The sequence below is a fragment of the Macaca mulatta genome, chromosome 15, assembly GCF_049350105.2.
Source record: "Macaca mulatta isolate MMU2019108-1 chromosome 15, T2T-MMU8v2.0, whole genome shotgun sequence".
NCBI lineage: Eukaryota > Metazoa > Chordata > Mammalia > Primates > Cercopithecidae > Macaca > Macaca mulatta.
In genome coordinates this window covers 124924246-124944170 of record NC_133420.1, presented here as the reverse complement: position 1 = coordinate 124944170, position 19925 = coordinate 124924246, and the positions used below count along the sequence as shown (strand labels likewise).

At 43.5% G+C, this 19925-nt stretch overlaps 1 protein-coding gene across 1 annotated transcript in view; it reads right to left on the bottom strand.

The window, feature by feature from the left end:
* MFSD14B (major facilitator superfamily domain containing 14B) overlaps positions 1-12746 on the bottom strand; it is a 78398-nt gene extending 65652 nt beyond the window's left edge. The window contains 1 exon segment of the mRNA NM_001194284.2: positions 12370-12746. Coding sequence (NP_001181213.1) covers positions 12370-12477 — 108 coding nt within the window. The 5' untranslated portion in view covers positions 12478-12746.
* Between the last annotated feature and the right edge of the window lie 7179 nt (positions 12747-19925).

The window sequence follows — 19925 nt, the reverse complement described above, 5'->3', positions numbered from 1 at the left end:
GCCAGAGATCTGCGGAAGATGCACTTCAAGAATTCAGCAGGATACTGATAAGCACATGCATGTGACATAATTACCAAAAACCAGGGAAAAAACATCTGACCAGTATACAGATCTGGCCAGATGTCACTCTGAGCCTATGCATGTTTCCACCAACTAACCTTAAAAAACTTATTTCACTCACATAGTGCTGAGTACAAAATCAGGAAAACCTTGCCTGGGTAGTGGAGAATAATTAGTCCTACAATGAGTAGTACTGCTCCAAATGTGCCTAATAAGATAACTGCAGATTAGACAATGCAGAAAAACTATATAAACACACAATATGTTCTATACATACATGAAATTAAGAAAGTAATTTCATTTACAATAGCATCTAAAAGAAAAAAAGAATCTAAAAATAAATTTAACCAAGGAGGTGAAAGACTTACACACTGAAAACTGCAAATCGTTACCAAAAACAAATTTCACCTAAATAAAGACATTTATGTGCACAGGAAGGAAGACTTACTATCACTAAGCTATACTATTCAATGTGATTTACAGATTCAATACAATCCCTACACAGCAAGACCTTCTCTCAAAAAAATAAGTAAAGAATAAAAAGGAAGTCATTATTAAGAATTAAGGGTCACCTCAAATTCATATGGAATTGCAAAGGACACCAAATAGCCAAAACAATCTTGAAAAATTACAAAATTGGAAAACGCACACTTCCTGATTTCAAAACTACAAAGCTACAGAGATCAAAATAGCGTGGTACTTGCATAAGGATAGACATACACCAATGGAGTAGAATGGAAACTCCAGAAATAAGCCGTGAATGCCAACTGATTTTAAGGGTGCCATAAAAGAAAGGTCTCTTGAACAAATGCTGTTAGAGCAACTAATTTTTCTTTTTTTTTTTTTTTTTTTTGGAGACGGAGTCTCTCTCTGTCGCCCAGGCTGGAATGCAGTGGCCGGATCTCAGCTCACTGCAAGCTCCGCCTCCCGGGTTTACGCCATTCTCCTGCCTCAGCCTCCCGAGTAGCTGGGACTACAGGCGCCCGCCACCTCGCCCGGCTAGTTTTTTTATTTTTTAGTAGAGACGGGGCTTCACCGTGTTAGCCAGGATGGTCTCGATCTCCTGACCTCGTGATCCGCCCGTCTCGGCCTCCCAAAGTGCTGGGATTACAGGCTTGAGCCACCGCGCCCGGCCTAGAGCAACTAATTTTTCACATGTAAAAGAATAAAGTTGGACCCCTACTTCACATTATATATGAAAATCAACTCAAAGGGATTAATGGCCTACACATAAGAGCTAAAAACATAAAACAGATAAATATTGGATTTGATAATAGATTATTTTTGACACTAAAAATACAAGAAGAGGCCGGGCGCGGTGGCTCAAGCCTGTAATCCCAGCACTTTGGGAGGCCGAGGCGGGTGGATCACGAGGTCAGGAGATCGAGACTATCCTGGCTAACATGGTGAAACCCCGTCTCTACTAAAAATACAAAAAACTAGCCGGGCGTGGTGGCGGGCGCCTGTAGTCTCAGCTACTTGGGAGGCTGAGGCGGGAGAATGGCGTGAACCCGGGAGGCGGAGCTTGCAGTGAGCCGAGATCACGCCACTGCACTCCAGCCCGGGAGACACAGCGAGACTCCGTCTCAAAAAAAAAAAAAAAAAAAAAAAAAAAATACAAGAAGAGAAAGAGAAAGAGGTTGGGCTTTCTTAAACCACAAACTTTTAAAATGAACCAAAGACCTATCATTAGACTTAAAACTATAAAACTTAGAAGAAAACATAGGGCAAAAACTTCATGGTATGAATTTGGCAATGACTTCTTGGATATGACAACAAAAACCCAGGCAACAAAGTAAAAATAGATACACTTATTTTTACTTAAATAACCCAATTTAAAAATGGGCAAAGAGGCCAGGCATGGTGGCTCATGCCTGTAATCCCTGCACTTTGGGAGGCCCAGGCGGGTGGATTGCTTGAGCACAGGAGTTTTAGACTACCCTGGGTAACATGACAAAACTGCAACTCTACAAAAAATACAAAAATTAGCTGAGCTTGCTGGTGCGCGCCTGTACTCTCAGCTACTCGGGAGGCTAAGGTGGGAGGATCGCCTGAGCCTGGGGAGGTGGAGGCTCCCGAGCCGGGATCATGCCACTGCACTCCAGCCCTGAGCAAGAGAGAGAGACCATGTCTCCAAAAAAAAAAAAAAAGAGGAAAATTCTGACACATGGCACACACAGACAAACCTTGAGGACATTATGCGAGGTGAAATAAGTCAATCATAAAAAGGTATGGATGAATACCGTATGATTCCATATATATGAGGTATCTAAAGCAAGTCAAACACATAGAAACAGAAAGGAGAATGGTGATTGTCAGGGAATGGGAGGGTGGCAAAAAATGGAAAGTTGTTGTTTCATGGGTATAGAATTTGTTTTGAAAGAAGAAAAAGTTCTGGAAATTGGCTGCAGAACAATGTGAATATACTTACACTACTGAAGTCTACACTTAAGAATGGTTAAGATGGTAACTTCTTTGCTATGTGTATTTTACCACAATTAAACAATTTTTTTACATCAACTGTATTTCTATATAATGGCAACAAACAATTGCGAATTTAAATTTTAAAAATTTACATTTATGTAATGATACCATTTACAATAACGTCAAGAAATACGAAACGGAATAATTTGACAAAAGATGGGAAAGACATGTCAACTGAAAACTACAAAACTCAGCTGAAAGAAATTACATATCTAAAATAAATGGAGATACTACATTCATGCATCAGAAGACTTGATCAATTCTTCCCAAACAGATCTTCAGGGCAAAAGAATACCAATGGCAATCCCAAAACGTTTTCTTGTGGAAATTGCCAGGCTAATTCTAAAATGCAAAGACACGGAATCACTAAAACGACTTTAAAAAATAACAAGATCAGGGGACTAACCTAGTTTTCAAGTCTTATGAACCTCCAGTAATTAAGACTGCATGGTATTGATGTAAAGACAAATAGATCAAAGGAACAGAATAAAGAGTTCAGAGACTGACTGATATACAGACAATTGATTTTTGATAAAGATGCAAAAGCAAGCCGGGTGCGGTGGCTCACGCCTGTAATCCCAACACTTTGGGAGGCTGAGATGGGCGGATCACGAGGTCAGGAGTTCAAGACTAGCCTGACCAACATGGTAAAACCCTGTCTCTATTAAAAATACAAAAATTAGGCCAGGCGCAGTGGCTCACACCTGTAATCCCAGCACTTTGGGAGGCCAAGATGGGCGGATCACGAGGTCAGATCGAGACCATCCTGGCTAACACAGTGAAACTCCATCTCTACTAAAAATACAAAAAATAAGCCAGGCGTGGTGGCGGGCGTGTGTAGTCCCAGCTACTCACTCGGAGGCTGAGGCAGGAGAATGGCGTGAACCCGGGAGGCGGAGCTTGCAGTGAGCCAAGATTGCACCACTGCACTCCAGCCTGGGTGACAGCCAGACTCCGTCTCAAAAAAAAAAAAATTAGCCAAGCATGGTGGCATGTGCTTGTAATCCCAGCTACTCAGGAGGCTGAGTCAGGAGAATCACTTGAACCTGGGAAGTGGAGGTTACAGTGAGCCAAGATTGCGCCACTGCACTCTAGCCTGGGCGACAAGACAAGACGCCATTTCCAAAAAAGAAAAAAAAAAGATGCAAAAGCTATTCAATAAATAAAAACGTACTTTTCAGCAAATGAACAACTGATTATTCATAAACAATTTCCATTTTTATCTTGCACCATATAAAAATGTAATCAAAATGAAACATAAACCCAATTGTAAAATCTAAAACTATAAAGCTTCCATAAACATAGAAGGAAGGCCAAGCACAATGATTCACGCCTGTAATCCCAGCACTTTTGGAGGCCGAGGCGGGTGGATATTAAGGTCAGTAGATTGAGCTCACGCCTGAAATCCCAGCACTTTGGGAGGCTGAGGTGAGTAGATCACAAGGTCAGGAGATGGAGACCATCCTGGCAAACACGGTGAAACCCCGTCTCTACTAAAAATACAAAAAATTAGCTGGGCGTGGTAGCAGATGCCTATAGTTCCAGCTACTCAGGAGGCTGAGGCAGGAGAGTGGCATGAACTCGGGAGGCGGAGCTTGCAGTGAGCTGAGATTGCACCACTGCACTTGAGCCTGGGTGACAGAGTGAGACTCTGCCTCAAAAAAATAATAATAATAATAATACAAAAAAAAAATTAGCCAGGCGTGGTGGCACGCACCTGTGCCTATAGTCCCAGCTACTTGTGAGGCTGAGGCAGGAGAATCGCTGGAACCCAAGAGATGCAGATTGCAGTGAGCCGAAATTGTGCCACTGCACTCCAGCCTGGGCAACAGAGCATGAGACTCCATCTAATAAAAAGAAAAAATAGAAGGAAATTTCTATGATTTGGGATTAGGCAACAATTTCTTAAATATGAAACCAAAACCCTGATCTATAAAAGAAAAAATTGATAAATTTCATCAAAATTTAAAATTCCTGTTCTTCAAGACACTGCTGAGAGAATGAAAAGATCAACTACAGACTAGAATGTATTTGCAAATCATTTGACAAGGGACTTGCATTCCAAATATATAAAGAACTCTCAGAACTCAATTATAAGAAGACAACCAACCAACAACAACAACAACAAAAAAAAATAGGCAAAAGACAAGAAAAGACATTTTGCCAAAAGGGATACACAGATGACATATAGGCTTAGGGAAGATGGGCACATGGCTCACACCTGTAATCCCAGCACTTTGGGAGGCTGGGGCAGGCGGACTACTTGAATCTAGGAGTTCAAGACCAGTCTGGGCAACACAGCAAGACCCCATCTCTACAAAAAACTAAAAAATTAGCTGGGTATGGTGGCATATGCCTGTAGTCCCAGTTACTCGAGAGGTTTAGGTGGGAGAATTACCTGCGCCCAGGAGGTCAAGGCTGCAGTGAGCCAAGATCATGCCACTGCACCCCAGCCTGGGTAACCAAAGTGAGACTCTGCCAGAGGCAAAAACAAAAAAAACAAACAAAAAACAAAACAAAACAAAACAAAAAAAACCTTGGCCGGGCACAGTGGCTCACGCCTGTAATCCCACCACTTTGGTTTGTGAAGCCGAGATGGGCAGATCACGAGGTCAGGAGATCCAGACTATCCTGGCTAACACGGTGAAACCCCGTCTCTACTAAAAATACAAAAAATTAGCTGGGCGTGGTAGCAGATGCCTATAGTCCCAGCTACTCAGGAGGCTGAGGCAGGAGAATGGCGTGAACCCGGGAGGCAGAGCTTGCACTGAGCCAAGATCAAGTCACTGCACTCCAGCCTGGGCGAGACAGTGAGACTCCGTCTCGAAAAAAAAAAATGATGTAAAGATATTGAATACCACTAGCCATAGGGAAGCACAAATTAAAAGAACAATGAGACATCACTAAAGACCAATTGGAAGGGCTAAAATCGGCCAGGTGTAAGGACGTGGATGAACTAGAATTATCATACAGTGCTAGCTGCAATGTAATACTGTACAATTACTTTTAAAATAATTAGTTTGGCAATTTATTTTATTATTTTTTTAAAGACGGAGGTCTCACCATGTTGCCCAGGCTGGTCTCAAACTCCCGGGCTCAGGCAATCCTCCTGCCTCGGCCTCCCAAAGTGCTGGGATTACAAGCATGAGCCACCATGCCCGGCCAGCCGATTCTTAAAAAGTTAAATACATCTACCATATGACCCAGCCATTCCACTCCTATTTACTTTTTAAAAAGTGTATTATGTACAAAGATTGGTACACAGATGTTCACAGCAGCTTTATTTGTAATAGCCAAAAACTGGTGAGAAGCCGAAAGTCCATCAACAAGGGAATGTACAAATGTGGTTCATCCACAAAATGGAATACTACTCAGTAATTAAAAAGAATGAACTGTGGATTTACATAACATTGATAAATCTCAAAATAATTTAGGCTGAACTTTTTAAAAGCCAAAGAGGAGAATATGCTGTATTTATAAAATAACAAAAAAAAAAAACGCTAGAAAATTCAAACCAGCCAGGCGTGGTGGCTCACGCCTGTAATTCCAGCACTTTGGAAGGCCGAGGCGGGCGGATCGCCTGAGGTCAGGAGTTTGAGACCAGCCTGACCAACATGGAGAAACCCCGTCTCTACTAAAAATACAAAATTAGCCAGGCATGGTGGTGCATGCCTGTAATCCGTGCTACTGGGGAGGCTGAGGCAGGAGAATCACTTGAACCCCGGAGGCAGAGGTTGCGGTGAACCATTATCGCACCACTGCACTCCAGCCTGGGCAACAAGAATGAAACTCCATCTCTTAAAAAAAAAAAAAAAAAGGAAGAAAATTCAAGCCAATATATAGTGACAGAATAGATAAATTATTGCCTGGAAATGGAGGTGCAGAGGGACGTAAAAACAAACATTTGAGGGTGATGAATATATTTACTATCTTGATTATGATAATGGTTTCACAGGTGTATAGACACGTCGCAACACAAAACTGTGCACTCCAAACACATACAGTTCATTTTATGTCAATTAAACTGAATAAGGTTGTTTAAAAAGGACAAGCAAATACAAAGCTAACTATAAAAAAGTCAGACTAAGGCTGGGCACAGTGGCTCACACCTGCAATCCCAATGCTTTGGGAGGCCAAGGCAGGAGGATTATTTGAAGCCAGGAGTTCAAGACCAGCTTGGACAACAAAACAAGATCACATCTCTACAAATAAAAATTTAAAAATTTGCCAGTCATGGTGGGACGTACGTGTAGTCCCAGCTACCAGGAAGGTGAGGCAAGAAGATCACTTGAGCCCAGGAGTTCCCAGCTACACTGAGCCATAATCACACCACTGCACTCCAGCCTGGATGAAAGAGCAAGACTCTTGTCTCAAAAGTAAAAAAATAAATTAATACACATTAAGAATAGATTTCTCTCCAATTCTCACAGAACAATGCTCTTGCTCTTGCTATGCCATAACCTCTTTCTCCATAGCATATCTGACGATTTCATAACCACTTGTGAAAGTTCTACGACATGCTGAACTGGAGGAAGGGAAGAGGGAAAGGGGAAGACAGAACACATGTAAGAAACCGAGAAATTTCTTTTTTTTTTTTTTTTTTGAGACGGAGTCTCGCTCTCTCGCCCAGGCTGGAGTGCAGTGGCCCGATCTCGGCTCACTGCAAGCTCCGCCTCCCGGGTTCACATCATTCTCCTGCCTCAGCCTCCCAAGTAGCTGGGACTACAGGCGCCTGCCACCACGCCCGGCTAATTTTTTGCATTTTTAGTAGAGATGGGGTTTCACCGTGTTAGCCAGGACAGTCTCAGTCTCCTGACCTCGTGATCCACCTGCCTCAGCCTCCCAAAGTGCTGGGATTACAGGCATGAGCCACCTCACCCAGCTGAAACTGAGAAATTTTAAAAATGCTTCCATAGGGTAAAAGTATGTTTACATGTATACAGCCAACAGGATACCTAACAGTAAGAAAAAATTAATGTATTCCTGTTATGCAGAGGAGGTTGTATGCACTTTTACCATTACCATTGAATACTTTCCTGGATATTCTAGTTTATTTAAAATCAAAATAACATACAAAATTATCACCACATGCAATATTTGTGAATATTTATCCAGAAGATGCTAGAAAATTAAATATTTTTTCAAAGAAAAAGCACAAGTTACCAATGCAGAGTACCAGCCAGGCATGGTGGCTCATGCCTATAATCCCAGCACTTTTGAGAGGCTTAGGCTAGAGGATTACTTGAGGCCAGGAGTTCAAGACAAGCCTGGACAACATAGTGAGACCCAATCTCTACAAAAAAATTTAAAAACTAGCCAGGCATAGTGCCACATGCCTATAGTCCTTGCTACTAGGGAGGCTGAGGCAGGAGGTTTGAACCCAGGAGTTCAAGGTTACAGCAAGCTATGATTGTGTGCCACAGAACTCCAGCCTGGATGACAGAGTGAGGCCCCACTTCTTTAAAGGGAAAAAAAAAAAAAAAAGCGGGGGGGCCGGGCACTGTGGCTCACGCCTGTAATTCCAGCACTTTGGGAGGCCAAGAAGGGTGGATCACCTGAGGTCAGGAGTTCAAGACCAGCCTGACCAACATGGAGAAACCCCGTCTCTACTAACAATACAAAATTACCCAGGCATGTTGGCACATGCCTGCAATCCCAGCTACTCGGGAGGCTGAGGCACGAGAATCACTTGAACCCGGGAGGCAGAGGCTGCAGTGAGCCGAGATTGCACCATTGCACTCCAGCCTGGGAAACAAAAGCAAAACTCTGCCTCAAAAAAAAAAAAAAAAAAATGTACACCAAGAATCCCTACAGAAGGTGAAAAGAGCCTAAGAGGTCATTATTCACAACTTTATGCCAATTAATTTGACATTTTAGAGAAAATGGGCAAATTCCCAACAAAACACAACTTACTGAAACTGACAGAACTAAAAATCAAACAGAAAACCTACACTGTTCTAGAATTAACCTCCAAAAGGCCAAGAACTATAAAGTTCTAGAACTGTATTACCAATCTTAGACAAACTCTTCTAGAGAATAGAAAACCAAACTATCCAACTTGTTTTTAAGGCAGATACCATTTGGATATCTGTCTCCTCCAAATCTCATGTTGAAATGTGACCCCCAATGTTGGAAGTGGGGCCTAGCGGCAGGTGTTTGGGTCATGGTGGCTGATCTCTGCTCAGTTGTGTGGTGTCCTTCTCGTGGTAATGAGTAAGTTCTAGCTCCATTAGTTACCACAAGATCTGATTGGTTTTGTTTATTGTGTGTTTCTGAGACAGAGTCTCACTCTGTCACCCAGGGTGGAGTGCAGTGGCGCCTCCCAGTTTCAAACGATTCTCCCGTCTCAGCCACCCAGGAAGCTAGGAATACAGGCATGCTCCATCACATCCGGCTAATTTTTGTATATTTAGTAGAGACAGGGTTTCACTACGTTGGCCACGCTGGTCTCGAACTGCTGACCTTAAGTGATCCACCGAACACGGCCAAGATCTCATTGCTAAAAGGAGCCTGGCACCTCCTCCCCTCTCTCTTGCTCCCTCCCCCACACATGATAAGTGGCTTCCCCTTCGCCTTCTGCCATGATTGCAAGCTTTCTGAGGCCCTCACCAGAAGTAGATGCTGGTGCTACACTTCTTGTACAGACTAAAGAACCTCTTTTCTTGATAAATTCCCCAGTCTCAGCCTCCGCCTCCCAGGTTCAAGCGATTCTCCTGCCTCAGCCTCCTGAGTAGCTGGGACTACAGGCACACGCCACCGTGCCCAGCTAACTTTTGTATTTTTATAGAGACAGGATTTCAATATATTGGCCACGATGGTCTTGATCTCTTGACCTCGTGATCCACCCACATCAGCCTCCCAAAGTGCTGGGATTACAGGTGTGAGCCACCGCACCCAGCTGCATACCTCCCTTTTCTAGAAGGAAATGATCTCTTGGAGCAAATACTTGATTATCTTTTATTTTTCAGATTATGACATCTCTTTGCCAGTATCTTTTTCTGGTCAATATACCTTTTTGCCAAACAAGGTAGAAAAAAGTTGAAGGGCCAGGCACAGTGGTTCTAACCTGTAACCCCAACACTGGGAGGCTGAGACAGGAGGATCATTTGAGCCCAGGAGTTTGAGACCAGCCTGGGAAACAGAGCAAGACTCCATCTCTACAAAAGTAAATTAAAAAAAAAAAAAAAAGCCAGGCATGGTGGCACATATCTGTTGTCCCAGCTACTCAGGAGGCCGAGGTGAGAGGACTGCTTGAGCCCAAGAATTCAACGCTGCAGTGAGCCATGACTGGCCACTGAATCCCAGCCTGGATGACAGAGCAAGACCCTATCTCAAAAAAAAAAACCAAAAAACAAAAAACAAAAAAGTTATCAGCTGGACAATCTTCCCTGTGATTACCAGTAGCATCTAAGAACCTGAAATCATGAGTGTCACTGAAACCAAGCTGTAAGGAAATTCCAACACATTAAAATGAAATCAGTTCATACAGGGGCTATAGGACACAGCACCCGGAGGTGACATTAGAAACTGCAAACAGGAAAAATGCATAATTCAGGGGTACTAGCATATGACACGAACACATACCATCAAAAGCATTCACTGTTCTCCCAACGTCCACACACTCAGAAAAACACTGCTACCTGCTCACGCTAGTCTTCTATCTACAGCAAACACCAAGAAAACTCAGTATTCATCAGTTTATTAACATCAACTCCATGTGTTCTCAGAGAGGAGGAAAGACCAGGAAGGAACCTACCCGTGCCCAAAATCAAGTTACCATCAGGATTCAACGGAGAAAGAATTGGGGAATAAACTGAGTCTAGGTTTTTTTGAGTAAATATCCCTCACAAATTTCTGCTCTTAGGCACATAAATTTAGCAACTTTAATTTTTAGGTTGGGGTCTAGTTCCTGTCAACATTAGGAAATGGGAGACAACTACTCCTTTTATCACAGTCAGAAGATCACCTATAGATTGTGATCGTTCAATCATACATGCGAAGATTATTAAAAAATAATAACATTAATATGTATTAAGGGCTTACTAGATGCCAAGTTGCAGCAACCCTCACAACCCTATGAGGTAAATGCCATTATTAATCAGGAGTTACGTTAACTTGCCAAACTGTGGAAACTGGGATTCCAAGCATGCTCGTCTAATCACTACGCTAATAATGCTTCAACCTGCCAATCTATTTTTTATTCTGTAAGTCATAAGGAGCCAATGAAAAAAATTAAGGACAGCAGTAATGATCATCTTCACATGCTAGAACACACTACTCAGCCATGTGCAAGGTGGACTGACGCTGGGGTGAGCAAGGGTCTTGAAAGAGATAGTCCAAGTCTGGGTCAAAAATGCTGAGGAAATGAGCACAAGAATGCATAGGAGAGGATAAAAACCTAAAATCTGTATCTAATAAACTTAGCTGGACTTTCTGGTTGTTGTAAGCATGGGAAGGGGTGAAGGAAGCTACCTCGCAGGTTACTAGCTGGGCCACCGGTTAGTTATTACTGTCCATCAATTCATGGCAGACAGAAGGAGGAACTGGTGCTTTAGTTTTGTGTAGCAAGCAGGAAGAGGACAAGTCTACCTAACACGAATCAAAATGAGAGAAAGCAATTCTACAGAATTCCTCTCCCCCGACAAGATAAGCTTCTCATATTACAGATCTTAACTTTGAAATGCTTTTCAAAAATAGGGAGTCACTTGGGCTGGGAGGGGACTTCAACTAAGTACTAATCTTACAGATTAGGCACTGAGGAGCAAGGCTGTTTCAATACCCTGTCCAGAGTGCGCACTGTTCAGGCAAAATCAGGACGAAAAACCAGCTCTGCCGGCTCCGTTCTACCTACTGCTCCTCCTGCTTCACCTGCCCTCCCAAACTACAAATAGGGATTTACATCCCCCAAATACGTTCATGTAAACACTTAGCATTCTTCAACTAAAAACAAAATCAGGTATGTACGCTAAAAATCTAAAGCCAAAAAGCATATATTTAAATTTCTACTTTTCTTTGGGAAAACTTTCCCATTGTGTCAGAGTTTCTATTCACTATAACATTCTCTATATTTCAGGTACTAAGACCAAAAAACAAAAAATCCTTTTTAAACTCAGGCCTTAAAGAAACGACAAACCCTCTCGGACATTCCACCATATGAACGGACATTCCACCATATGAAACCACTGACACAGACAAGGCCTGTTCTGCCGAAACCAGGCCAATTAAGTCAGGGCTCAATTGCTTCTGTATTATTGTCAGAAGCCATCTCGACCTCAAGTAAAAGTAAAACTGGAGAAAGAGGCCGGCCTAACTTGCTCCTCGGCTGGTCCCCAGCAACGCCCCTGAAACTCTGCTCCCCATCGCTGCGACCGCCCCTCCGACGCCGGGAGGACACGGAAGGAGCAGCGAGGCGCTGCCCAGCATCTGCCGCCAACTTCCCGGTCGACGGTCTGATTCAAATGCTCCCTACCCGTTTTCCATGTAGACTTGGGCAGAAATGCGCCAGGAAAACTGTTATCCACTGTTACAGGGATGGAGAACTCTGAAATAACCGAATGACTACTTATATTCACTGTCCCATGTCTAGCGCCTTTTGAAACAATAACCAAATCCTGTAAAGTTCTGTCTGCAGTCACTAGGAAAAACTTGTATTCGGGATGGAAAAACTTGTATTCGGGATGAATTCGCCTCCCCCCACCCCATGGAAAAAGAATGGCTTTCCGAGAGCCGAAGCCCCAGCCCAGAGCGACGGACTCGCGGGCCCCGCGTGCGACCCCACCCAGCCTTCCCGGGATTCAGGCCGCCGGGCCCCGCGCCCGCGCTCACCCAGCTGCTCCCCGCGGCCTGCGCGCCCGCGCGCTTCTCCGGCATGGCTCCCGCCTCAGGCTCCGACGCCGCCTTCTCCTCTGGCTCCGGCGGCGGCTCCACGCTCATGCCGCGGCCATGCCCGCGCCAGCTCGAGGCGCTCCGGGACGACGGCGACGCCGCGGAAGCGGCGGCGGTGCCCGCGCCCTCATGGGCTCTGCGGCCCGCGGCGGCCTGCGGGTCGGGCGGCGGCGCCAGCGGCGGCGCCGAGGGCTGAGGAGGCGGCGGAGGCTGAAGCTGCGGGTCAGGTTAGCAAAGGACCGCAGCTCTAAGAACCAACCGCTTAGGAAACCGCTCCGACCCCGACTCCCGCAGTTGCCGCCGGCGTCAGGGGCGGGCTGGACGGTCAAGAGACTGTGCCCCGCCCCGCCTCCCCACAGGCCGGCGCCAGGCAGGAGGCCCCGCCCCGCACCTCAGCTCCCGCCTCGAGAACGGGTCCCGCGCCTGACTAGCCTCCAGCGACGCCACGCCCACTTCAGACCCCGCCTTCACCTCGCGACTGGCGCCTTAACGTCAGGACTTCGCGGCGCGCGGGAAATACGTCATTTCGAGAACCCCCGACGTCTGATTTCTTTTTCCGGAGAGTGTGGACTGAGCCTAGCAAGTAGGGAGGAGCAAACTCGGGAGGGTTTGGTAGTGATTGCAGTTCAGTTTTTGGTCTTGGTTTGCGCCAACCTACCAACCTCTCAAGTTTTTCTATGATTCTCCAAGAAGAAAATAATATAATAACAATGTTTCCCAAACGTACTTGAACACAACACTTTTTCTTGAAACATGATTAATATCTTGCAGAATGTGTAGGAAACAGTTGGAAAAGCCTCGCTTTTTATGTTTATTTAATTTGAAAGATATTTACCGAATACTGAAGTATAAAAAAGCCTAGAGGCCTGGTGCAGTGGCTCACGCCTGTAATCCCAGCACTTTGGGAGGCCGAGGGGGCTGGATCACCTGAGGTCAGGAGTTAAGAGACCAGCCTGGCCACGTGGCCCACGCCTGTAATCCCAGCTACTCTGGAGGCTGAGGCAGGAGAATAGTTTGAACCTGGGAGCCGGAGGTTGCAGTGAGCCGAGATAGCGTCACTGCACTCCAGCCTGGGTGACAGAGTGAGGCTCTGTCTCAAAAAAAGAAAAAGACTACAAAACAATAATATATTTTGATCTTTTTACAAACATCAATAGAAAAAAGAATAAAATTATTTCTATTAACAGGATTAATAATTTTAATTGAATTAAAGTTATTTCATTTAAGAATTTTTTCAGGCCAGGCGGGGTGGCTCACGCCTGTAATCCCAGCACTTTGGCAGGCAGAGATGGGCGGATTGCCTGAGGTCAAGAGTTCCAGACCAGCCTGGCCAACATGGTGAAACCACATCTCTACTAAAAATACAAAAATTAGCCAGGCGTGGTGGTGGGCGCCTGTAATCCCAGCTACTTGGGAGGCTGAGGCAAGAGAATCGCTTGAACCCAGGAGGCGGAGGTTGCAGTGAGCCAAGATGTGCCACTGCACTCCAGCCTGGGTGACAGAGTGAGACTTCGTCTAAAAAAAAAAAAAAAAGCCTCTCTTTCTCTTCCCACCCAACACCCCCAAACACACACACACACTTTGCAGAAGTCTTTGACTGTTACTTTTTATTTGAGACAGAGTCTCGCTCTGTTACCCAGGCTACAGTTACCCAGCCTAGATCAGTGGCGTGATCTAGGCTCACTGCAACGTCTGTCTCCCGTGTTCAAGCGACTCTCCTGCCTGAGCCTGTGGAGTAGCTGGGATTACACGTGCACGTCACCACACCTGGCTAATTTTTGTATTTTCAGTAGAGACAGGGTTTAACCATGTTGACTGGGCTGGTATTGAATTTCTGACCTCAAGTGATCCGCCCCCTTCGGACTCACCATGCTGGCCTGGCCTTTTTTTTTTTTTTTTTTTTCCGAGACAAAATTTCGCTCTTGTCGCCCAGCCTAGATCAGTGGCTCGATCTCAGCTCACTGCAACCTCTGCCTCCTGGGCTCAAGCAATTCTCCTGCCTCAGCCTTTCAAGTAGCTGGGATTACAGGTGCATGCCATGACATAACTAACTTTTATATTTTTAGCAGAGACAAGTTCACCATGTTGGCCAGGCTGTTCTTGAATTCCTGATCTCAGGTGATCCACCCTCCTCAGCCTCCCAAAGTGCTGGGATTACAGGCGTGAGCCACTACACCCAGATTTGTCTACTTTTCTGAATGATTGTTTTAAATAATAGTTTTCAAAACACAAAGGGAATATATGCATTATATCATGCTGTTTGAGTTTATGCCACTTATGAGCTTGGGTATCATTTTCTGATTCCTGTATCCATGAAACAGAAAATGTTGTAGACTTTTTTTGTTTTGTTTTGAGACAGTCTCGCTCTGTTGCCCAGTTCGGAGTACAGGGCATGATCTCAGCTCACTGCAACCTCTGCCTCCTGGGTTCAAATGATTGTGGTGCCTCAGCCTCCCGAGTAGCTGGGACTACAGGCACCTGCAACCACACCCAGCCAACTTTTGTATTTTTAGTAGAGACAGGGTTTCACCATGTTGGCTGAACTGGCGTCCAACTCCTGACCTCAAGTGATCTGCCCGTCTCAACATTCCAAAGTGCTGGGATTAGGGGCGTGAGCCACTGTGCCCAGCCTGGACTGTCTTCTTAAATAGACTCACAATAAAGTTATTCTAGAGGGAATAATGAAGTTTTTGAAGTTTATTTTCTTTATCACAAAAGCCACTGAAGTTTGCTATAATACTAGCAGTGTATATATTTAACTATAGAAGACGCTGTGATTCTACTGAGGCAAATTTATAAATTATACCAGATAAGTATACCATTATATCTTTGATGGTTGATATTGCCATATCAACTATGTCAGAGTAATATATGCTAATACAGTTCTTTTTCCTAAGAGGAGAAATTCAAACAATTTGCTTTTTTTTTTTTTTTTTTTTTTTTTGATACAGAATCTTGCTCTGTCGCCTAGGCTAGAGCTCAGTGGCGCGATCACAGCTCACTGTAGCCTTGACCTCCTGGGCTCAAGTGATCCTCCCACCTCAGCCTCCTGGGTAGTTGGGACCACAGATGCATAAAACCATGCCTGGACCTTTTTCATTTTTGGTAGAGACAGTGTCTCACTATGTTGCCCAGGCTGGTCTCCAACTCCTGAGCTCAAGCAATCTTCCTACCTCAGCCTCCCAAAGTACTGGGATTATAGGTGTGAGCCACTGTGCCTAGCCTTGTTGATTTCTATTTAATACTTTTGTTGAGATTTTTAGCTTTAAATAAATTAATTATCTGGTCTTGAAGCTGGATTCTAAGATTGGGTTAAACTTAATGCTAAAATAGGGTATCTAATAACTGAGAGTCTTTAATCCCCAAGACTATTCTCTGGTTTAATGATTCACTAGAAGAACCCCAAAAAGCTATTTTACTCATAGTTACAGTTTATTATAGTGAAAGGATACAGATGAAAATCAGCAAAGGTAAGAGGCAGCAGAGTCCACGAGAGACCACGCACAAGCTTCCAGTTATCCTTTCTGAGTCTATGGGCAGCACTTAATTCTCCCAGCAATGATATGGATCTGGGTGCTGTGTTCTCTCTCTCTCTACTTATGTGAGTGTGTGTGTGTGTTAACAATACATGTAGTTTCAGAATTTCTAACTCTGTGGAAGCAAGTTTTCCAACTATAGTGTTTATGTACAGTTTTTTTTGTCTTTATCCTGATAGCCAGTCAAAACACTTTTCCAAATCAATTCAATTTCTATTTTATTTACACAAATCAATTCTTTTTTGATTGAGTAATCAATCAAAATTTGATTTATTTATTTATTTACTCAAATCAATTTATTTTTTTCCCATTCACTTTGGTGAGGTTATAAAATACCTTTGTAATATAATTAAGTTCATTTGTCCTACTGGCCATTCTATCCTAAGATCCCACTTTACTTTGCATAAAGTTAACTCTCTGCAGTGTATAGTTAATGTGGATTTTGACAAATGGATGGGCCAGGTGCAGTGGCTCAGGCCTGTAAGGCCTTTGGGAGGTTGAGGTGGGAGGATCACTTGAGACCAGGAGTTCAAGAGAAATAGGTAGAGTTATGCATTTACCACCACACAACCCTAAATATTCCCTTGTGTGGTCACTTTGTAATCAACAGAAAGGGGTAAATGGTATTGAATTCATCACTTTTATATATAATTTGAATCTTTTTAAAAGTATGATGCAATTGAGTTGTTCAATAACGTATGTGAGTCTCCTTGTACTGGCAGTTGTCTGCTGGGAAGGAAATCCAAAGCTGGCACCTGCATGGCCCAGATCCCAGCCAAGGTGTATAAAGCAATACCTCCACGTGGTATCTTTGTTGCTCTTTCTCCACCTGTCTGCTGTTCCCTGTGTGAAAGGATATCAGACTGTCTTATGATAATTGTCTAAATGTTTAAAACACACTTCACTTAATTTTGTTTGTTCCAAGCACTACTTTGTAATTGCAATTATAACCTAATGTGTTAAGATAAACTTATTTTCACAGATTTTTTTTTTTTTATTTTGAGATGGAATATCGCTCTCTCACCCAGGCTGGAGTGTGGGGTGCAGTGGTGCAATTTCGGCTCACTGCAACCTCCGCCTCTCAGGCTCAAGCAATTCTCCTATCTCAGCTTCCCAAGTAGCTGGGATTACAGGTGCATACTACCACACCCAGATAATTTTTTTTTTTTTTTTTGAGATGGACTCTTGCCCTGTTGCCCAGACTGGAGTGCAGTGGTGCGATTTTGGCTCACTGCAAACCTCTGCCTCCCGGGCCCAAGCGATTCTCCTGTCTTGGCCTCCCAATAGCTTGGGACCACAGGCGCATACTACCAGACCCAGATAATTTTTTTGTTTTTTCAGACGGCGTCTCGCTCTGTCACCTAGGCTAGAGTATAGTGGCCCAATATCAGTTCACTGCAACCTCCACCTCCTGAGTTCAAACAATTCTCTGGCCTCAGCCTCCTGAGGAGCTGGGATCACCATGACGCCCAGATAACTTTTGTATTTTTAGTAGAGATGGGGCTTCACCATGTTGGCCAGGCTGGTCTCAAACTCCTGATCTCAGGTGATCTGCCCGCCTTGGTCTCCCAAAGTGCTGGGATTACAAGGGTAAGCCACTGCGCCTGGCAACAGATTTTAGTTTAAGATAAAATTCTAATCAAAACTTGTTTTCAGTATTTGCAATGCATAGTCAGTCCTATTTGAGAGTATTCAGTTTGGTTAGTGCTTTTTTTTTTTTTTTTCATGGAGAACTATGCTTACTGAACCTCCTCAATTATTTGCCTTCCATTCAGCACTAGCCTAAAAGGCAGATGTGAATTGCCATCTGAAAAAAAAGTATATTTGGCAATTATACATACCAAGATGATTCAGAGTCAGATGGACCAGGCAAACGTTTTATAAAAAGGGTGGGATTTTAGTTAGAATGGTGATCATTAAAAAGTCAGGAAACAACAGATGCTGGAGAGGATGTGGAGAAATAGCAATGCTTTTACACTGTTGGTGGGAGTGTAAACTAGTTCAACCATTGTAGAAGACAGTGTGGTGATTCCTCAAGGATCTAGAACTAGAAGTATCATTTGACCCAGTGACCCCATTACTGGGTATATACTCACGGGATTATAAATCATGCTACTATAAAGACACCTGCACATGTATGTTTATTGTGGCACTATTCACAATAGCAAAAACGTGGAACCAACCCAAACGTCCCTCAGTGATAGACTGGATTAAGAAAATGTGGCACCTATACACCATGGAATACTATGCAGCCATAAAAAAGGATGAGTTCATGTCCTTTGTAGGGACATGGATGAAGCTGGAAACCATCATTCTGAGCAAACTATCACGAAGACAGAAAACCTTGACACAGGGCAGGAAACATCACACATGGGGGCCTGTTGTGGAGTGGGGGCAGGGGGAGGGACAGCATTAGGAGAAATAACTAATGTAAATGATGAGTTAATGGATGCAGCAAACCAACATGGCACACGTATACCTATGTAACAAACCTGCACATTGTGCACATGTACCCTAGAACTTAAAGTGTAATAATAATAAGGTGGAATTTTGAGTGACCCAGGCAAAGGGTTTATTCTACAATGTGTGTGAATCATGTAAAAAGTAGGAATGTAAGGACATTTTTCCTTGCCCTACTTCTGTTTCACATGCTGGAAATGTATGCAGCATGCTGCCTGCTGTCCCTGTAGTCTTCACAACCGTCTCCATGCCAGAAGCAGGAATTGCTGATGTAGGTCAACTCCTCTTTTTCCTTGTCACCCTCGCATAGTCAATGATCAAATCTTGCTTATGCCCTTTCTCACTTCCTATCTCTTTCACCACTCATACATCAAAGCAACTGTTATACCCTCTTTATTTTATATGTCAGATTGTTCTATGCCTGCTTACTGCCTTAGTTCATACCCTTCCAATTTCACAGTAGTTTGCTGTATATCTTTGGGTTCACTTCCACTTATGCATGTACTCTTCACACAGAATTAGTCTTTCTCACCAAAAGCAATTGTGACAAAAGCAAAAATTGACAAATGGGATCTAATTAAATGTAAGAGCTTCTACATAGTTAAGAAACTATCAATAAACAGCCTACAGAATAGGAGAAAATTTTTGCAAACTATGCATCTGACAAAAGTCTAATATCCAGCCTCTATTAATATAAGGAACTCAAACAAATCAACAAGAAAAAAAACCAACCCCATTAAAAAGTAGGCAAAGGACACGAGCAGACAATTTTCAAAAGAAAACATACATGCGGCCAATGAACATATGAAAAAAAGCTCAATATCACTTATCATTAGAGAAATGCAAATCAAAACCACAATGAGATACCATCTCACACCAGTCAGGATAGCCATTATTAAAAAGTCAAAAACTAACAGATTCTGACAAGGTTGCAGAGAGAAGGGAATGCTTTTACACTGTTGGCGGGAGTGTAAATTAGTTCAAACCATTGTGGAAAGCACTGTGACAATTCCTTGAAGAGCTAAAAACAGAACTATCATTCAACGTAGCAGTCCCATCACTGGGTATATTACCCAGAGGAATATAAATCATTCTATCATAAAGACACATGCACATGCATGTTTATGGTGGCACTATTCACAATAGCAAAGACATGGAATCAACCTAAATGGCCATCAATGACAGATTGGATAAAGAAAATGTGGTACATACATGCCATGGAATAGTATGCAGCCATAGGAAATAATGAGATCATATCTTTTGCTTGACCACTCATGGAGCTGAAGGCTATTATCCTTAGCAAACTAGCACACAAACAGAAAACCAAATACCACATGTTCTCACTTACAGGTGGGAGCTAATTGATAAGAACTCAATGACACAAATAGGGGAACAAGAGACAGTGGGGACTACTTGAGGGTGGAGGGTGGGAGGAGGGAGAGGATTTGAAAAAAAATAACTATTGGGTATTAGGCTTAGTACCTGGGTGACAAAACAATC